Consider the following 18,005-nt stretch of genomic DNA (forward strand, 5'->3'; position numbering starts at 1 on the left):
ATGGTTCACTTCACTTGAAGCACCATTGGAATGCCTGCTACCAGAACCTTTCATCAGTAAAAGGGGAAATTATAGGATTCCTCGGCCGGGTCACTTGACGCTGGAAGATAAACACAGACTTATATACGTGTGTGTGTTCATAACATGTGGGTGGCCACCTTAAAAAGTCAACTCTAACACAAACACACCTTGTGCTGGGTAACAAAAGACAAGTTGCGCTCCCAGGAAATAGGTGTTTACCTGTGATTTTTTTTTTTTTTTAAGATCTGTCCACACTTCTTGTGTCCATTTGGTAGGGTCAGTGCGTGCTTTGGCAGAGTAAAAGAGCTCTATTTAAATCTAACACTTCCATCATGTGTGCTACTATTTGCCTGCCACCTGCTTCTGTCTGTCCTGTCCTGTGTCACTCTTCCTCTGTGTGTGTCTAGACTAGGGTTGTGTTGTATAAACGATTTAAATTATATCAACTTTGCAGACGATAGAGCTTTGTGATGATGCATGTTGATGACCTGTTCCAGCTGTGTCCTGCAAATAAACTATTTTTCTTACAAGTACAAGGAGGTAAGGATTACCTGGAGGACGAGGACCAACTTATACAACAAGTCATGCTAACTGCTAAGCTAGAGCTGTTGAATGCAAAAATGGGTGGTCAAATAGATACAACAGTAAAAATGCAAAATACAACAGCAGTATATGGCCAATACTTCAGTGATTAGAGCAATATTTTTTATTATCACAAAATATTTGTTTGCCTTTTTGTTGATAAACTCAGGGAATACTATACACAGGAGGACATTAAGGGCAACAAAAAAAAGGCTTTAAATCAGAGCCAATATAAATATTTACTTATATTAACTTATTTTGCACTATTGACTTTATTTTGCTCAAAATAATTTGAATATTTGATATTATTACACCGCCATCCTGTGTTTTTGTCAGATTACAATAGTGCCTTAGACCCGTGTCACATGACTTCAAACTTGACATCTCATTGGCAGGTTATCAGACCGGATCGATTGCTTCAGTCGTAAATTTACCAGGAGTGGGTATTGCGTTTTGAAGCAGCAAATGTTTTTTCTGCACTGAATTTTTATACACTGAATTTTAAAACACTGAATTTTTTAACACAAAATTTGCTACCAAATTGTTTTCCACTAAAAAAATGCATTTCACAAAATTCAAAAGCAAACAATTTAGTTACATAAATTCGGTGTCAAAAAAGCTTTCTTAGTAAAGACGATTTCACCTCCATAGAGAAACAGAAAGTAACCAGATACGACCAGTGAACTAACAAGGAGATGTGTAATAGGTTTGGTAAAATAATACAATTGGAAATGATGCAGTAAGTTACCAAATACGTCAGCAGCCAATTTAGAAGTCTTTTTAACTTGTTTTAAAATAGTTATATTTGTATGCCAAATAATATGTTGTATTATATATCGACATCGCAAGACGCTGCCATTTATATTGCGACATAGAGTTCAGGCCACATCGCCAATCCAAAGTCTGGACCTGTTTTTTTTCCCAAAAATCAAGCTAACTAATGCAACAGTTATTTTGGACACTCCAGGATCTCAGAAGTGTGTGCATGTGAGAAACACACACAATCCAAATATGTAGCGAGGCACATGACTAAGCATGCGAGGGGAATTTTTGTGGTGTGAATAAAGCCATAAATCTATAAAAGTCATTCTCGTCATGTCCACTGTTTCCGTATGCGATTGTTGACAACTTTGTCTTTAAGTGTGTCTATCAGCAACACGTGTTTAAGTGTAAATAGTTAAGCTCAAGTGACAGTTTATGCACTTTGTGGGTGTGTGTTGCTCTCCGTTGCCCCAAAGTTACAACCAGTATGTAGACCCTTGACCTCGATGTGCTGTGTAAAGTGAAGCAACTCTGTCTGCACTTGAGACAGGGTTGGGCAACACTGTTCCAACTGAAGCCCTAACCACGCACATTTCTGCTCAGGTGATCTATTTCAGCTCACGCGCATGCAAGAGACGTGTTAACACCGTTTTTGTCACTTCGCAGTGTACACACCCTTTGTGAACATGTTTTCTGACTGTATTAAACCTCCCTGTTGCTGTATCAGATGCAAGTGTGTGCCCAATGTGCATGTTGCAACACGAGGCTCACTTGAATAAGTGTGCAATATCAAGTCAGTTTGAAGCAGTGCAGTTCTACAAATCACAGCCAATGTACCCCAATAATAAACTGCGTTGTATAAATACCTTCCTAAATGTTGCAATTGGAATTTCATCTGTCACAAAATGCAAAAGGTAAAAACTAGGTGTCTACGGACAACTTTTTAATTTCCGTTACAATTGCTGGGTTGCAATCACTCAACCTAGAGGCACTTTTGGGGTTCAGACAATGGTCTCGTTAGGCTACTCTTTATTTACCTGCACCAATGCAGATTTTGGTGTATTTAGAGGCAAATATATGAGTGATCATTAAAACATATCTAAAATGAGATGCAGTGGATATGTACACTAAGAAAACCTTTTTTTTTTAACATTTAAGCCATTTATCATCACCAAGACATTACTGCTCCTTTCATTTGACACTCACACAGATTTAGAGAAGAAAAGATTGGAGACACATCATGTCTGTACATCTGGAGGACTACACAAATTAAGCATTAATAGGTATACGACAATGTTGGACTTATTCGTGCATCGGTAAGTAACGTATTTAATTGACATAACGCGTGCCGCGCTGCTGTGATCGTGACGTGAGAGAAAGAATACATTTTTTTGCAGTTGATTTCCTGCTACAAATATTAGTCTCATCTACGGTTCATGTCTGCAGTTGTTTTTATAATGTGAAGTTCATATTTTGTCTCATTATTTAGGTAGAGATGTCCTGGTTGTGAGGGGCTTCACGGTGGCAGAGGGGTTAGTGCGTCTGCCTCACAATACGAAGGTCCCGCAGTCCTGGGTTCAAATCCAGGCTCGGGATCTTTCTGTGTGGAGTTTGCATGTTCTCCCCGTGAATGCGTGGGTTCCCTCCGGGTACTCCGGCTTCCTCCCACTTCCAAAGACATGCACCTGGGGATAGGTTGATTGGCAACACTAAATTGGCCCTAGTGTGTGAATGTGAGTGTGAATGTTGTCTGTCTATCTGTGTTGGCCCTGCGATGAGGTGGCGACTTCTCCAGGGTGTACCCCGCCTTCCGCCCGATTGTAGCTGAGATAGGCGCCAGCGCCCCCCGCGACCCCAAAAGGGAATAAGCGGTAGAAAATGGATGGATGGATGGATGTCCTGGTTGTTCACCATTGTTTGGTAGCGATATCAAGATTCAGTAAATGCTGTTGAGCCCACGAGAGATGTATTCATCTAGTTTATTAGTATTATTAGTTGTTTTTCTTGATGAAACGGGTTGCCCGCCCTACTATTTGAGAAGGACTGATTTAAACGCACTTAAAAGGAAGCTCAGTTATGTTTGTGACATTAAAAAAAACTAAAAAAAGAAACGTTTGTTTTTATTTTCATGTTTTTTACTCACTTTGTCAAATGCATCAGTACATCATACACAAGCCACTACTGACACAAATAAATTGCAGTCCTGTTGGGCACACATTGTATACCACTGTTTTAGGTGAATGACAAACAAGTGGTTGCAATCAGTTGTCAATTTATGTTGCAGCTCAAAGAAAACCGTATGAACATGCACATTTAAATGTGATCTAAATAAAACTGTGTGGACTCATAAATTAACTATGATTACCATGTATCTCCATGGAATAACATATATAATCATTATTCGTGATGCATGAACATAACACTATTTGTTATCAGAAAACACCATTTACTTTAAAGATGTGTGTGTCTACTACTCACAAGTCTGTAAAGAGAACAGGTGAATTGGCTCGGTGTGACTCAACATCCTGCATAGCGTTCCACTCGTTGATGCAGAACTGGTTGGAGGAGATCCTGCTCTGATAGTAGCTGACCCATGTCAGGAACAGACTCCCTGGGTAGTAATTGTGGCAACGGGCCACCTCACACGCTTTGTGGAGTGACTGAAGAGCTGACCTGATGTGGGCAAACAAAAAGCTTTCCTGATCATGACATTTCTTAAAACAGACATTATGTAACATCTCACAAGGCGTACAAGTGAAAGACAGACAGAGAGTAGCAGGTGGAAAAACGAGAGTGTAAGGAGGGCAATGCTAACAGCATTAATTACTTAAAGAAAACTTGTGATTACAATGAAAAAATGATGGGACCATAGGAAGTTGACAAGGACACAAAATGACACAATGAAAGCTCATATAGAAAAAAGAAAGCAGTTCTGATAATAATAATAATGGATTAGATTTATATCGCGCTTTTCTATTGTTATATACTCAAAGCGCTCACAGAGAAGTGGGAACCCATCATTCATTCACACCTGGTGGTGGTAAGCTACATCAGTAGCCACAGCTGCCCTGGGGTAGACTGACGGAAGCGTGGCTGCCAGTTTGCGCCTACGGCCCCTCCGACCACCATCAATCATTCATTCATCATTCATTAACCGGTGTGAGCGGCACCGGGGGCAAAGGGTGAAGTGTCCTGCCCAAGGACACAACGGCAGCGACTTTGATGTCCATAGGTGGGAAGCGAACCTGCAACCCTCAGGTTTCTGGCACGGCTGCTCTACCCACTACGCCATACCGCCCCATAAGATAAGATCCTTTACACAGAATAAACAAAAAGCAAAATGTGACAAGTCTTAACAATCCTTACCATTTTTCTCTGTATAGTTTGCATGAAAGATCTTCAGAAGTGCACGTTATTTTTAGAAAAAAAAGAATAAATGGATGCTTACCACATTGCCTGAACTGATACAGGCTTAAAAACATGAACTCGATTCACAGTTGACACGCTAAAACCTCTGCAAAGGAAAGTGTAACCATTTAGAATCCAATAAGTCAAAGGTACACAGCTGAAGAAAACAGGGCATGACATACCCGTCTCCATCCAAGTGGATCAGAGTGTCACTCCACAGAGGTAGAACCAGACCCACTGAACAACAGCTGACAGGCACATTCAGAATGTTAATATCAGATCAACGTCCACTGGTTTCACATATAAAAAAAGGAGCCTAACTATTCCCATGTTTGAATTGTATTAATGAAATACAATAAAAAAACATAATGAGCCATAATGTATTCTTACAATTATAAAATTCAAAGGGAATTGAAAGAGGCCCATGCTGCACTACTGCTGTGGTACTGACCTGTCCGAGGAATAAAAGTCCATGCCGAGCACAATGCTCTCCTCCGTGTCCTGTCGACCATTGGTGGAGACCACCACCATGTAGCGGGTTACCTGAGGGTAGGTGCTCTCCAGACGTACAGCCTGAAATACAAGCCAGGAAAGGGGTTACAAAAAAAAAAAAAAAAAAATCACTTTCTTTCTCATGTTTGTTAAATAGCACTAGGGATGTCCAATATTGGCTCTCCGTACATGCTGATATTGCATTACACTTAATTTCCGATACCTATCAATACAGCAGGTCTTCCCTCAAACTAATGTCGGATGTGGAGTATAATGAAGACATTATTCCTTAATGAAACAACTTTTACTGTGATGCCACTGGGTACATTTCACAAATAAACAGTGCTTGTGCAAACTAGGACAGATACTGTAACGTACGTTAGAAAAGAAGCGTCATAGTAGTGAAACAAAAATTAATATTATCAAAAACAATATCAATATTAGTTATAATTTCAGCATAGCAGTGATTAAAAATCCCTCATTGACATTATCGTTAGACATTTATAAAAAATTTTAAAAAGTGTCACAGTGGCTTATACTTGCATCACATCTCATAAGCTTGACAACACACTGTGTCCAATATTTTCACAAAGATAAAATAAGTCATATTTTTGATTTGTTTAGTTAAAACAAATTTACATTATTGCTATCAGTTGATAAAACATTGTCCTTTACAATTATGTAAGGTTTTTACAAAAATCTACTACTCAGCTTGCATGTCAGCAGACTGGGGTAGTTTCGCTGAAATCCTATGTATTGAATGAATACAGAATCCTTTTAAAATCAGGAAAAAAATCGTTTTTGAATCGAAAATCGAATCGAAAAAAAATCGATATATTATTGAATCGTGACGCCAAGAATGGATATTGAATCAAATCGTGGGACACCCAAAGAATCACAGCCCTACTGATAACTATAGAATTTGTGAAGCTTTATATTTCCATGTGGCCAAATATATATATATATATATATATATATATATATATACACACACACACAAAACAAAGTAAAGTACAAAGTATGAAACTGTACTAATACAACTATTGAAATGATTACTTAAGAGTTATATTTTTTTAACAACTACCTTTCTTTCATACAAGTAGTGAATTAAATGTAAACATGTAAAAATGATGGTGTGAATTATTAGTTTACACACACACACACACACACACACACACACACACACCTTCTTTGTTGCAATGTGCAAAAGTAACTACATGATATAACTTGTTATGCATGTCTAAAACAAATCATACCATACAATTTTAAGAATCCCACAAGTTTCCATCTCTATGTTTTATGATAATGTGTTCTGTTCTTTCTTGACATTTTTTCTACCATCAATTGTGCACCAGCCAACTTGTATTTCTCAGATGATTATGAATACAATGTAGCATTTGAACGGTTTGAAAATGTATTAAAACATTTACAAAATCCAATAAAATACAAAGTGAAGTAATTTCTTCAGAAGAAACAAGAGGAATGCATGACAGCAGGGATTCTCAAACTGTGGTACGCCAAATAATTACTTGATTAAATTACAGTGTTTTGTTTTCCTATATTCAAACACAGTTTTACTGTTTAAACTGGGTGTAATGTTACACTGGCCAAAATTACATACAGTATACTTGTTAAATAAAACACCTGCTTTGTTTTTAATGAATACTCAGGCCTACTACGCTGATGTGTTTTAATGTTAGTCATTATGGTGGTATTTGAAGAGTCAAGTGTTTTCTGAGGGAGTGCTTGGTGAAAAAAGTTTGTGAACCACTGCTCTATAGTATATAGATATTAGGTTAGTGCAACAGCAACATTAAAAAATAACTACAAGTGCATGCAAATTGAGTTAAAATGTATCTTAACACACACCAAGATTGTTTAAGATATACTATATTGCATAAATTATTCCACTCAGTAATCAAGTTGTAATAATAAAGTTTGTATGTGTGATGTTGTCATGTTAGTCTACTTTATGATTGTGACAGTTTAAGACTTAAATGTAATACCGTTCTCAGAATGGGCCTAAACATCCCATCAAAATGTTTGCAATGGAAATTGGGCATTTATATATACCCTATAATTCAACGTCCCATGAACACAACAGGTGTCTGTTAACGCCTCGGTATTACTCACCAGTCTGATCGTGTCTTCTGGCCTAAGCACAGTGAACATAGTCTGGAGATGTTTCTGGAGATCCCCTGGCAAAAAGTAATGTGATTTTGTCAGAGTTTCTTTTGGGTACACAGAAATTCTTGGCAGCTAAATGTTAACATTAGAACATAAGATACTGTGTCATTAGGCCTGGGGACGGTTTCGGCTGCATTGTCTCCCTTGCTGCCAGTCTCTGAATACATTTGAGGCCAAAAGAAAATCCAGTCAGTTGTTTAAAATATGTTGCCATTCTTAGAAATCTGTCCATTTATATATAGCATTGAAATATTCCAACAGAGAAGTATCTAAATCCACCAGCGCACACAGTACTTTGGGGTTTGATGGACTGCACCAAACTGGGAACCACCGTTTGTTACTACATAATGTGTTTCAGAATTGTTATTTGTAGGAAGTTTATGGAAAACTGTGTTGTATGTTTACCTGTGTGCTTGTTCCAGCGCTGGCTAATACGAGGGGCAGAGTTTGGCGTTGGACTATTTCCTCTTGGGAGGAAGAGAGCCGCACCTTTTACTGTCAGGAAGCTCTCGCTGATACTATAAAAAAATGGGCACAAAAAGGGACAATACAACTGAAATTTAACCAACACATTGACATACAAATATCTAAAATATATTATACAGTATATATTTATGATAAACTTCCAGTTTCAATATACAGTTACCAATACATTTTATAAATAGGTCTATGCAAAAATACGTCTTTTTTCTTAGATCCACAGGTTCAATCAAAGCACTCAAAAGTACAACTTCAATCCAACCATCCATTTTTTTCCAATTCTACCACTTTAAAAATGAATAATTTTTGATAATCAATGGGGCTGCCCAACTCCAAGCATTCAGAAAGATGCAAGCAAAAAAAATCCCCCCAAAAAAACAAGCGTAAATGTGAATTCAGAACACAATGTTCTCTGCTCCTCCACACAGCTGGATTACACACACTGAACGCATTCACTGTAGCAGCTGCCAGCAAAGAAGGATGGGGGGGATAGGGAGAGGACTGAGGGGCTGAGCGGGAAGATAGAGCCAGTCCCCCTCCTCCACAATGTTTGAGTAGAGATAAGAGCTGGCCATCACCCAAATCTCTGAACCAAAGCTGAGGTTCTGTTCCCCTTTAGAACAGTTAATCTTATTAAACATGACTGAAGTCACTGCATTGAGCATAATAAAAGCGGGGGTCAGTATTTCAAGTGGTGACTAAACACTCAGGGCGTGTAGGATTTTCTGCTGCTGTAGCATGTTAGTGTCAAGTGTTTTGTTCAGAGACGTTCAGTGGCACACTAACCTTGGTCACAGGAGATTATATTGAAACTGTCTGAAAGACCTAGTTATGACTGGCTCAAATGACATTCATCGGACAAACATATCATTACCATTATGATGGTGACACTGACACGGCAGGGTGGCCATACGGTTTTCAATTGGGAAAATATGGCGCGTGTAACAAACAAAAAAAATGCTTGTGACTCAATATCTGTAAGAGCACTTTGCAAACCCAAGGGAGATGGATCACGCACAGCTCTGCAGGCTGGGCCACAACTGCAACACAGAGTGGCTGCTTCTTTTGTGTTTGCTTTCTTTGTTATTACCATCCAGACAGTTGTTGAATTCCATTGTTATTTAAAAGGGTGTGCACATTTATTGTGGTTTTCATGTCTGCTTCACCAAGTGCTTAATCTGGAATCTTTAAAACCTGACCAAGAAACAAATATAAAGATAAAGACAGCAATTGACAGAATTTCAACATAACAATGCTGTCTCCTGGGTTAAGTCCTATAATATACGATCATATATTACCCTCGAAAATAACAAACATACTGCCAACACACACAGAGATATATTAAGCCACTGGCAAATTCCCAAACAAATTAAAAATTGTACCGGTTTATAAGATTGGAGACAAACACCAGTTTACAAACTACAGGCCTGTTTCTTTACATTCACAATTTTGATAAATGATTGAAAAATTGCTTCACAACAGCTTGGACAAATCCTAATTAAAAGTGCAACACTTACGGACAACCGACCTGGAAACATTTCAACATCAATGGCATTAATCAAAATAACATAAGAGATTGCCAACGCAATAAATGACACAGTGTGCAGCTGCAGAGTTTATGGATATGACAAAAGCATTTGACAAAACTAATCATAATATTGAAGTGAAGTGAATTATATCTATATAGCGCTTTTCTCTAGTGACTCAAAGCGCTATACATAGTGAAACCCAATATCTAAGTTACATTTAAACCAGTGTGGGTGGCACTGGGAGCAGGTGGGTAAAGTGTCTTGCCCAAGGACACAACGGCAGTGACTAGGATGGTGGAAGCGGGAATCGAACCTGGAACCCTCAAGTTGCTGGCACAGCCACTCTACCAACCGAGCTGTACCGTAATAAAAATAAAATTAACGGTATGGTAGAGGGCTGGTCTTGAACTGGGTGAGCAGCTATTTAACCAACAAGAAACGATGCGTGAAGTCAGGCAAACACGTCTACAGAGACAAATATATCTTGTGGCGTACCCCAAGAATTAATACCAGGACCAAAACTGTTCAATCTCTACATAAACACATTTGTAAAGTTACAAAGGACTTAAAGTCAGTACTATTAGCAGACGACACGACTGCGTTTTGTTCAGGCGAGAACACAGAGAAGCCAATACAAATAACAGGAGAAATTAAACTGATGGTTTAACAAAAACTGACTGACTATCTTTGAATCTCAGTAAAACTAAAATGTTATTCATCAACAGTAGAAAAGAAAATCACACACAAAAATCCAAATAGACATTTAAATGGTAAAAGAAAAAAAAGACATTTGTGGTGTAATATATGATAAAATGAACTGGAAATCTCATAAAAATATTCAACATAAAGTAGCAAGAAACATGTCAATAATGAAGAGCAAAATGCACTATATTGCCAAAAGTATTTGGCCACGTGCCTTTACTCACATATGAACTTGAAATGCCATCCCATTCCTAAAACATAGGGTTCAATATGATGTGGGTCCACCTTTTGCAGCTATTACAGTTTCAACTCTTCAGGGAAAGCTGTCTACAAGGTTGCAGAGTGTGTTTATAGGAATTTTCAACCATTCTTCCAAAAGCGCATTGGTGAGGTCACACACACTGATGTTGGTCGTGAAGACCTGGCTCTCACTCTGCGTTCTAATTCCTCCCAAAAGTGTCCGGGTTCAGGTCGGGCCAGTCAAGTCCATACACACCAGATGTTGTCATCCATCTGGCTTTGTGCACTGGTGCACAGTCATGTTGGACGAGGAAGGGGCACGCTCCAAACTGTTCCCACAAAGTTGAGAGCATGGAATTGTCCTAAATGTTTTGGTATCCGGGAGCATTCAAAGTTCCTTTCACTGGAACTAAGGGGCCAAGCCCAACTCCTGAAAAACAACCTCACACCATAATTCCTCCATCAAATTTCATACTCGGCACAATGCAGTCCGAAATGTACCGTTCTCCTGGCAACCTCCAAACCCAGACTCGTCCATCGGATTGCCAGATGGAAAAGCGTGACTCATCATCCAGAGAAGGTGTGTTCACTGCACGAGAGTCAAGTGGCGACATGCTTTACACCACTGCATCAAACGCTTTGCATTGGACTTGGTGATGTATGGGTTAGATGCAGCTGCTCGGCCATTAAAACCCATTCATGGAAGCTCTCTGTGTACTATACGTGGGCTAATTGGAAGGTTACATGAAGTTTGGAGCTCGGTAGCAACTGACTGTGCAGAAAATCTTTGCACTCTGCGCTTCAGCATCCACTGACCCCTCTCTGTCAGTTTACGTGGCCTGCCACTTGTGTCTTAGATTCTATTGTTCCTAAACTATTTTATTTTCTTATAATAAAGCAGACAGTTGACTTTGGAAGATTTAGGCGCAAGGAAATTTCACGACTGGATTTGTTGCACAGGTGGCATCCTATGACAGTTCCAGGCTGGAAATCACTGAGCTCCTGAGAGCGGCCCATTCTTTCACAAATGTTTGTAGAAATAGTCTGCATGCCTAAGTGCTTGATTTTATACACCTGTGGCCAGGCTAAGTGATTAGGACCGGGCCAAATACTTTAGGCAATATAGTGTATGTTTGGATCAAATCCATTGCTTTCGTCCTCTTCAAGGTTCTCATAGTCATCATTGTCACCGACGTCCCACTGGGTGTGAGTTTTCCTTGCCCTTATGTGGGCCTACCGAGGATGTCGTAGTGGTTTGTGTTGTGGTTTGTGCAGCCCTTTGAGACACTAGTGATTTAGGGCTATATAAGTAAATATTCATTGATTGATTGATTAAAATGATGTACAAAGCAATTTTAACCTGCGACCAAAGAATGTACAATTATTCTCGACAAAAGAGGATAAATATAACCTTTGAAAAAAATCGAATTTAACACATCTGTATGCACCTCCAAACTTTAGCATATCAGTATGCGGAATGAAATTATAGAATGACTATAAGGAAAAAAGTCAAACCATTGTATTAATATGATCTAGTTTAAGAAAAACTGTACAAACAAGTACTTTGTACTTTTGTACAAAGTAGAAAGAAAAATAAACTTGAACAAACAAATGGGTTAAGACTGTTATGATACGAAAAACAGTAGGATTAAGTAAGCTATGCTACTTCCTACTCTTTTTCGGACATGCTGTTATGAAACAACTGGAAATATGTGATGTATTACATTGTGATTGTATGCATGTTAGAAATAAACTGACAACCAACAAACTAATGATAGTGTTCACAGGAACTGTCAACAAAACCACACTACAGTTAATCTATACTGAACCAAGCATGTTAAGTGTGAACATATGGTACATTATCTCTGAGGCTATTCACACATTAGCTCAATTATTCAAGTTTATATGATTCTAAAAGATAGTAATTTTAAACAGCTGTTTAGTAGGAATAAAAAAATAATACACTCCCCAACAAAAAAATTAAGTGTGACATCCAACACAAGGGCTTATCTTAAAATGATGCTTAGGTATGGTTTAAATTTCAAAATGTATGCTTTATTGTGGCTGTTTTAAGGTCTAATATGTTTGCCAAAGTTAGTTAAGCTGTTTGCATTTATTATAGCTTTACATTTGTAGAGACAACTTTTGAGACAGACATTGCATTAGATCTCTTCAATTGCGCAAGTGTACTTATAGTGGCCAATAAGTACAGTGTTTGGAACAGAGTGATCCCAAAAGTTGGTAAACCTGTTCTGCAAGGCCCAAGTACGTAAACGGTTTCATAACCTCTGGAGTTAAACACAGACAAAATATCGATACCATACACACACTAATGCTCAAGACCGCACAAGATGCAAATCTTCTGAGGGCGTACTTCACATAAATGGTTTGCACTATGATGGATGTTACTCTGTGGTTTATAACACTGAACTCTGCGAACCCAGTGGCCACAGTTCTCAACTTCTGCAATCTGACTTTCAGGCATCCTGTCATCCCCCTCTTGCTCTGTAACTTAATCTCTTCATTCCTCCAGTCAGTCAGCCTCCTTCCTGAGTTTTGCTGAAACTGTCAATGTGTAGCATAGGATCCCGTTGAACTGACGAGAGGAACGAGAAAAAAAAAACAAAGCGACAGCCATGTGCAGCACTCATTTCCCATAACCCAGCCACCCCTGACCCAGCTGTTTCCTCTCACTCCCCGTACATCACATCCTCTTTTCTGCATTCCCTGCAACGTCTCGTCCTGCTTTTATGACCCGGTCCATCTCTTGAGTTGCCGCCCTATCATGTCCCACTGTGCATGCACTCACACAGCAATGACCTTGTATAGCAGTGCTACTGTACACCGTCATCAGTAATAAAACACTAACAGTCATTATTGGAAGGCTGTGCACGTGCTTGTAGGCAATCTGACAATACCAGAGAATGTGGAATCTAAACCTGAGACTGCATCGGAGAGGTTAGGGTGTTGTATGTAAAGGATTGGGCTACGGTAACTAAAAATAGCTTGGTCCTTCAAAAGTGTCAGCTATTGATAGATGGCATTCAGTCACCTTACTGTACATTCATCTTGCAGGTTCTCGATGACAGGACAGCAAGCTGCAGACATTAAACCGCATCGTCTGAGTGTGCTCTAATGCATGTAAATTAGTAACTGTATTACATCTAACTTATGCGATTAGTGCCCATACAATGCAGTGCAGCAGCTTGTAGCCTATTAACGTAATTTTTTCCCATTTTGTGATGCAGATAACTATATCTCACCTCACAAAAGAGGTACTTTAGGATGGCAAGATACTCGGTATAACTGCACTGGGCTGATTGTGCTTATTGCCAAAATAGGTGGGATAGACATAATTTAACAGGATGGTTAATGTAGAAAGACAGAGTTAGGTGGATCTTCTTTTTGGATTTCAGGCACTACTCAACATTAGTGCAATAGAGGGCGCTTGTTAGGGCATCGGTCAGAGACACAATCATCACTATGTAAGGGCCACTCCACATGGTGGGCCAGATAAGTAGGTGACCCTCCCCAACCAGTCTGTGCCCATATTAGTCAATCTGAGGAGGAAAGTGGGATAAATATAGGGCTACACTCAGTGCGGGCCAGGCTTAGTTAAGACCCGAGAAACTGCATGCACCCCGTGGGAACGACCATGGCCAGAGGTGTATGTTAAGCCTTGCTGCCTAAAGGGGCCACAGTGGAAAAATGTGTCACAAGTCGAGGGAGAGTCAAGTTAATGACACTTCGTCAATTGGAGGCATCCAACAGTGACAGGATTTATTCATTTTCTTAGCTCACTCTGCGCTACCCGTCTCTTCAACGCAAATGTCATAAAGTTTTATAACAGTTAAACTGCGGGTTGTTGGGGAAAGAAACAAATACGGGAAAGAACAGCTGACGGGAGCCAGTACACAACAGGACTGATAACAGGAAAGTTGAAAACCAGGTCACACTAAAGATAGACTTTGAGCAACTGCCATCGATGTTCTTAATTGATAATTGATCTTACATTTTGGACAATGACCAATGCCCCCAACCTTGTGTGAAATTTTTGGGAAGGGGCTACTGTGACATAAGTGCACAATGCAAAGTCAATAAAAAGGTATAGTTGGATGAGTTCTGTGTGAAAGAAAACACACTAGAACCTTAATCTCAAAACAAGAATTTAATTTAATTATTTCCAACACCTAAGAAATGAGACTGCACAAAAACTTCCCGCAGACATTCTTGAAAAGAAGGGGAACCAAGTCTATATTTCAATTCAGTTCCTGTAGGTGCAATGTCCAGGTGATTCAATAATGTTGTTCACATTGTGTAAGTAGCTGTGTTAGGTTTTAAGAAGACAGGCTTATCATCACAAACCCAGTGTACCAACTGTGCTCCAAGTTTTCACCACCTAAGGTGAACTTCACATACTTGGCAAGATGCGCAGAACTATTTTGAAAGGGCAGGGAATCCGATTACAAGTTGTAATTTAGACAAAAACATCGGTGGAAACATGGCAACCAATATCTATTATTTTGTTGAAGATGTTCATTTAGCCTACTGACGTGTATTTATAAATGGTTGATTTATATAGGCTAGTAAGGTAAAGTGTTGTACCTGACAAGTTTAGGGTACCTTGCTTCTGCAGCCTTCATCAGAGGTGTCACGTGATGTTAGCGTGACGTTGTCTGTGACGTGTTATTATGGCGTGGCGTGTCACATCACGTGACACCTCTGATGAAAGCTGCAGAAGCAAGGTAGCTGAAACGTGTCAGGTACAACCCTTTACCTTAATAGCCTATATAAATCAACCATTTATAAAAAATATCTATTATTGAAGATAAATGCAAATTAGATCATCTGCATGCAGCTATCATTTACATCAAAAATAGCAACACGGCAGATGGCAACTTTTTGAAGGGCTGCCATGTTAACACAAAGTATTACTAAATTATCTCAACAACGTTATGTAGATTAGATTTTAGGCTATGTTCTCACTACAGCAGTGGTCCCTAACCACCGGGCCGCGGCACGGTACCGGGGGCACAGAGGAATTTTTAATTAATTTTTATTAAAAAAAAAAAATATATATATATATATTTAATTTTTTAATTAAATCAACATTAAAAACACAATATACACTTACAATTAGTGCACCAACCACAAAAACCTCCCTTTTTCATGACAAAAACGTCTCTTTTTAATAACAAAAAAAAAAAAAAAGGTCCCTCCCCCCGGGCCGCGGGACAAATTATTAAGCGTTGACCGGTCCGCGGTTACAAAAAGGTTGGGGACCACTGCACTACAGGGTCGGATGTAAAATTTGTTTTATTTTATGTTAAATCTAATATTTTTAGTGGCCGGTCACATCACAAAATGTTTTTTTATTTCTAATGTGAATACAATCGGACCCGCATGCGGACAAGACGATTTATGAAAGTAAAAATGGTTTAAACTAGTCTGTGTCAGTACCGGTGCATTTGAAGCAATTTCAAGGATTTTGTGCAATCAATGTCAACATGTTCTGAAACCAATTACTGCGCGTAGAAAACTAAGAAAGAACAGGACAGGCATTATGTTTCTCATGTTTTAACGGGATACTTTATACTTTGATGTGTGCTTGTAGAGTGTTTCTGTGGAAAGCAGTCGAAGACAATAGTGGTGGAAAGTTCATGAGAGTTCCTAAAACATTGTTTTCACTCGTTTTCTACTCCGTTGTCAACTATTTATTTTGTAACCTTCTATTTTGGCAAGTAATTATAATGCTTATCGCTTTTTGGTGATGTTCTGGTCGAATGAATGTGACCTGAGCTTGGGAGCCTTCACATTGAGGATGCATCACATATATATAGCCGATGTATATCCACATACGAAATAGGCCTGGGTCGAATATGAAAAATTGGGAATTGGACTGTTCACATGGAAATGAAAAAATCCGACACAGGTCACATATTGGCAAAAAAAAAGCGGGTTTTACCTGCACTGTGAACACGGGAACAACCAAAGATACTCGCCATGGCACATCACATATGATAGGTGATTAATAGATCCAGCCTGTTCTTCCGAAGACTTAAAAATGTACCTTTTTGTGTCACACTACTCCCAAAGTGTGTTTTACATGTCATTTAGTGGGTCTTAGTCCCATGAACAGCATTCATTCTAATAATTACTGATCCAAACCCTTGTTAACATTACATCTCAAAAAGGACATTCTGGGGACCACAGGCATGCTTGTTACAGATGAACTATAAACAAATATTTACCAGTACTATGCACGCACTCAGTGCTGTTAAAAAATAACCACAGCTTCCACGCTGCGATGAAAACAATTGCTCATCAAGACCACCTAACGAGAAGATTATCTTTATTGCCAACATCTTGTATAGGTTTTAAACAGATTGCAGTGTAAAAAGTAATTTAAACAATAACCTCGCAGCAAAATCATGTGTAAAAAACTGTGTAAAAAAAAGAATGCAATCAAGGCTGCCCTCAACTTCCCCAAACACAGCAGGAGACCTTTTCTCACGCAGAACTCAGCCAACTGCAAGAAAATGTTATGAAACACCGCAAAACCAAACACAGACCGTAAAGCCACAAAATCGTTTTACTGGAAAAGTGGGTGAAGTTAATTTCATCCCCCTTGAATTGAATTAAAGTAATTACAAACCTTGACTTTCTTCCTTTAATAAAATAAGTTTAACAGGTCAGTTTTTATATTGATTACATTCATGACTTATTTGGTATGCTGTGACATTCTAATGCAGAGGTGCCCAAAGGGTGGTACAGGAGTCAAATTTGGACGGCCGAGTCATTTTATTTGGCCCGCCAAAGAGTGGCTTCCCATATCTAAATGCATATTCATACGGACTTATTTCAAGCACACAATCATTGATGGCGTGTCACCAGAGCTAACTAGTCCCTGGCTATTGACCATAACGATCTACACTACCTTTTATGATGTTCATAGCGGTATGGGGCAAGACTCCTCACTCATGGCACTGCTGCACGCTTAAAATCGCTGGGATTAGCTCGTGGCCCATTGACAAATCTTTACTTTGGTCCTTGGAGGGAAACATTTTGGGCATCCCTACTGTAATGAGATGCAATACAATTGCTATTTGCAGTAGATTGGTCCAAAATGTGCTAACTAGAAAAATGTTAGTCTATTTTGGGGCTACTTAGTGGGTGCTTTCAAACAAGGATCCCCATCTCATGTAGAAAGACAAATTAACATACCGCTAAATGACTATTATGCTGACAGTTGCAAATCAAATCTGAGCACAGAAGTACTTACATTCAAGCATATCAGAATATAGAATTAACTTCAATCATGTGCTGTTTAAGTCATAATATTGACATGAGAAACCTATTGACCACACATCACCATCCAGTCTAAAACCTATGCCTCAACAAATATAGCTGTAAACACAGTACGCCAGTTTTTCACAATTTCAAATTGAATTTAGATGTCTTGAGAAATCAACAAAACATTTGTGCTATGTAAAGATAGACAAGAAAGAATCATTGGTATATAGTTTTACATTAAGTGATCTTAGTACAATACTTATGCTGTACAGCAAACAGGGTTATTCAACTGGTAACCCATGGGCCAAA

The 18,005-nt window shown here is 39.0% G+C and overlaps 1 protein-coding gene across 2 annotated transcripts in view; it reads right to left on the reverse strand.

Annotated features, from left to right (window-relative positions):
- The window catches only part of LOC133564591 (protein phosphatase Slingshot homolog 2-like), a 62,357-nt gene that overhangs the window by 13,862 nt on the left and 30,490 nt on the right, over positions 1–18,005 (reverse strand). For both annotated transcript variants that reach the window (XM_061918990.1, XM_061918989.1), the window contains 6 exons: positions 7,858–7,970; positions 7,399–7,463; positions 5,225–5,346; positions 4,956–5,021; positions 4,814–4,879; positions 3,844–4,038 (listed from right to left, as the gene is read on the reverse strand). In XM_061918990.1, the coding sequence (XP_061774974.1) occupies positions 3,844–4,038; positions 4,814–4,879; positions 4,956–5,021; positions 5,225–5,346; positions 7,399–7,463; positions 7,858–7,970 (627 nt within the window). The remainder of the gene's footprint in view (positions 1–3,843; positions 4,039–4,813; positions 4,880–4,955; positions 5,022–5,224; positions 5,347–7,398; positions 7,464–7,857; positions 7,971–18,005) is intronic.

This window comes from Nerophis ophidion, linkage group LG13 (assembly GCF_033978795.1).
Source record: "Nerophis ophidion isolate RoL-2023_Sa linkage group LG13, RoL_Noph_v1.0, whole genome shotgun sequence".
NCBI lineage: Eukaryota > Metazoa > Chordata > Actinopteri > Syngnathiformes > Syngnathidae > Nerophis > Nerophis ophidion.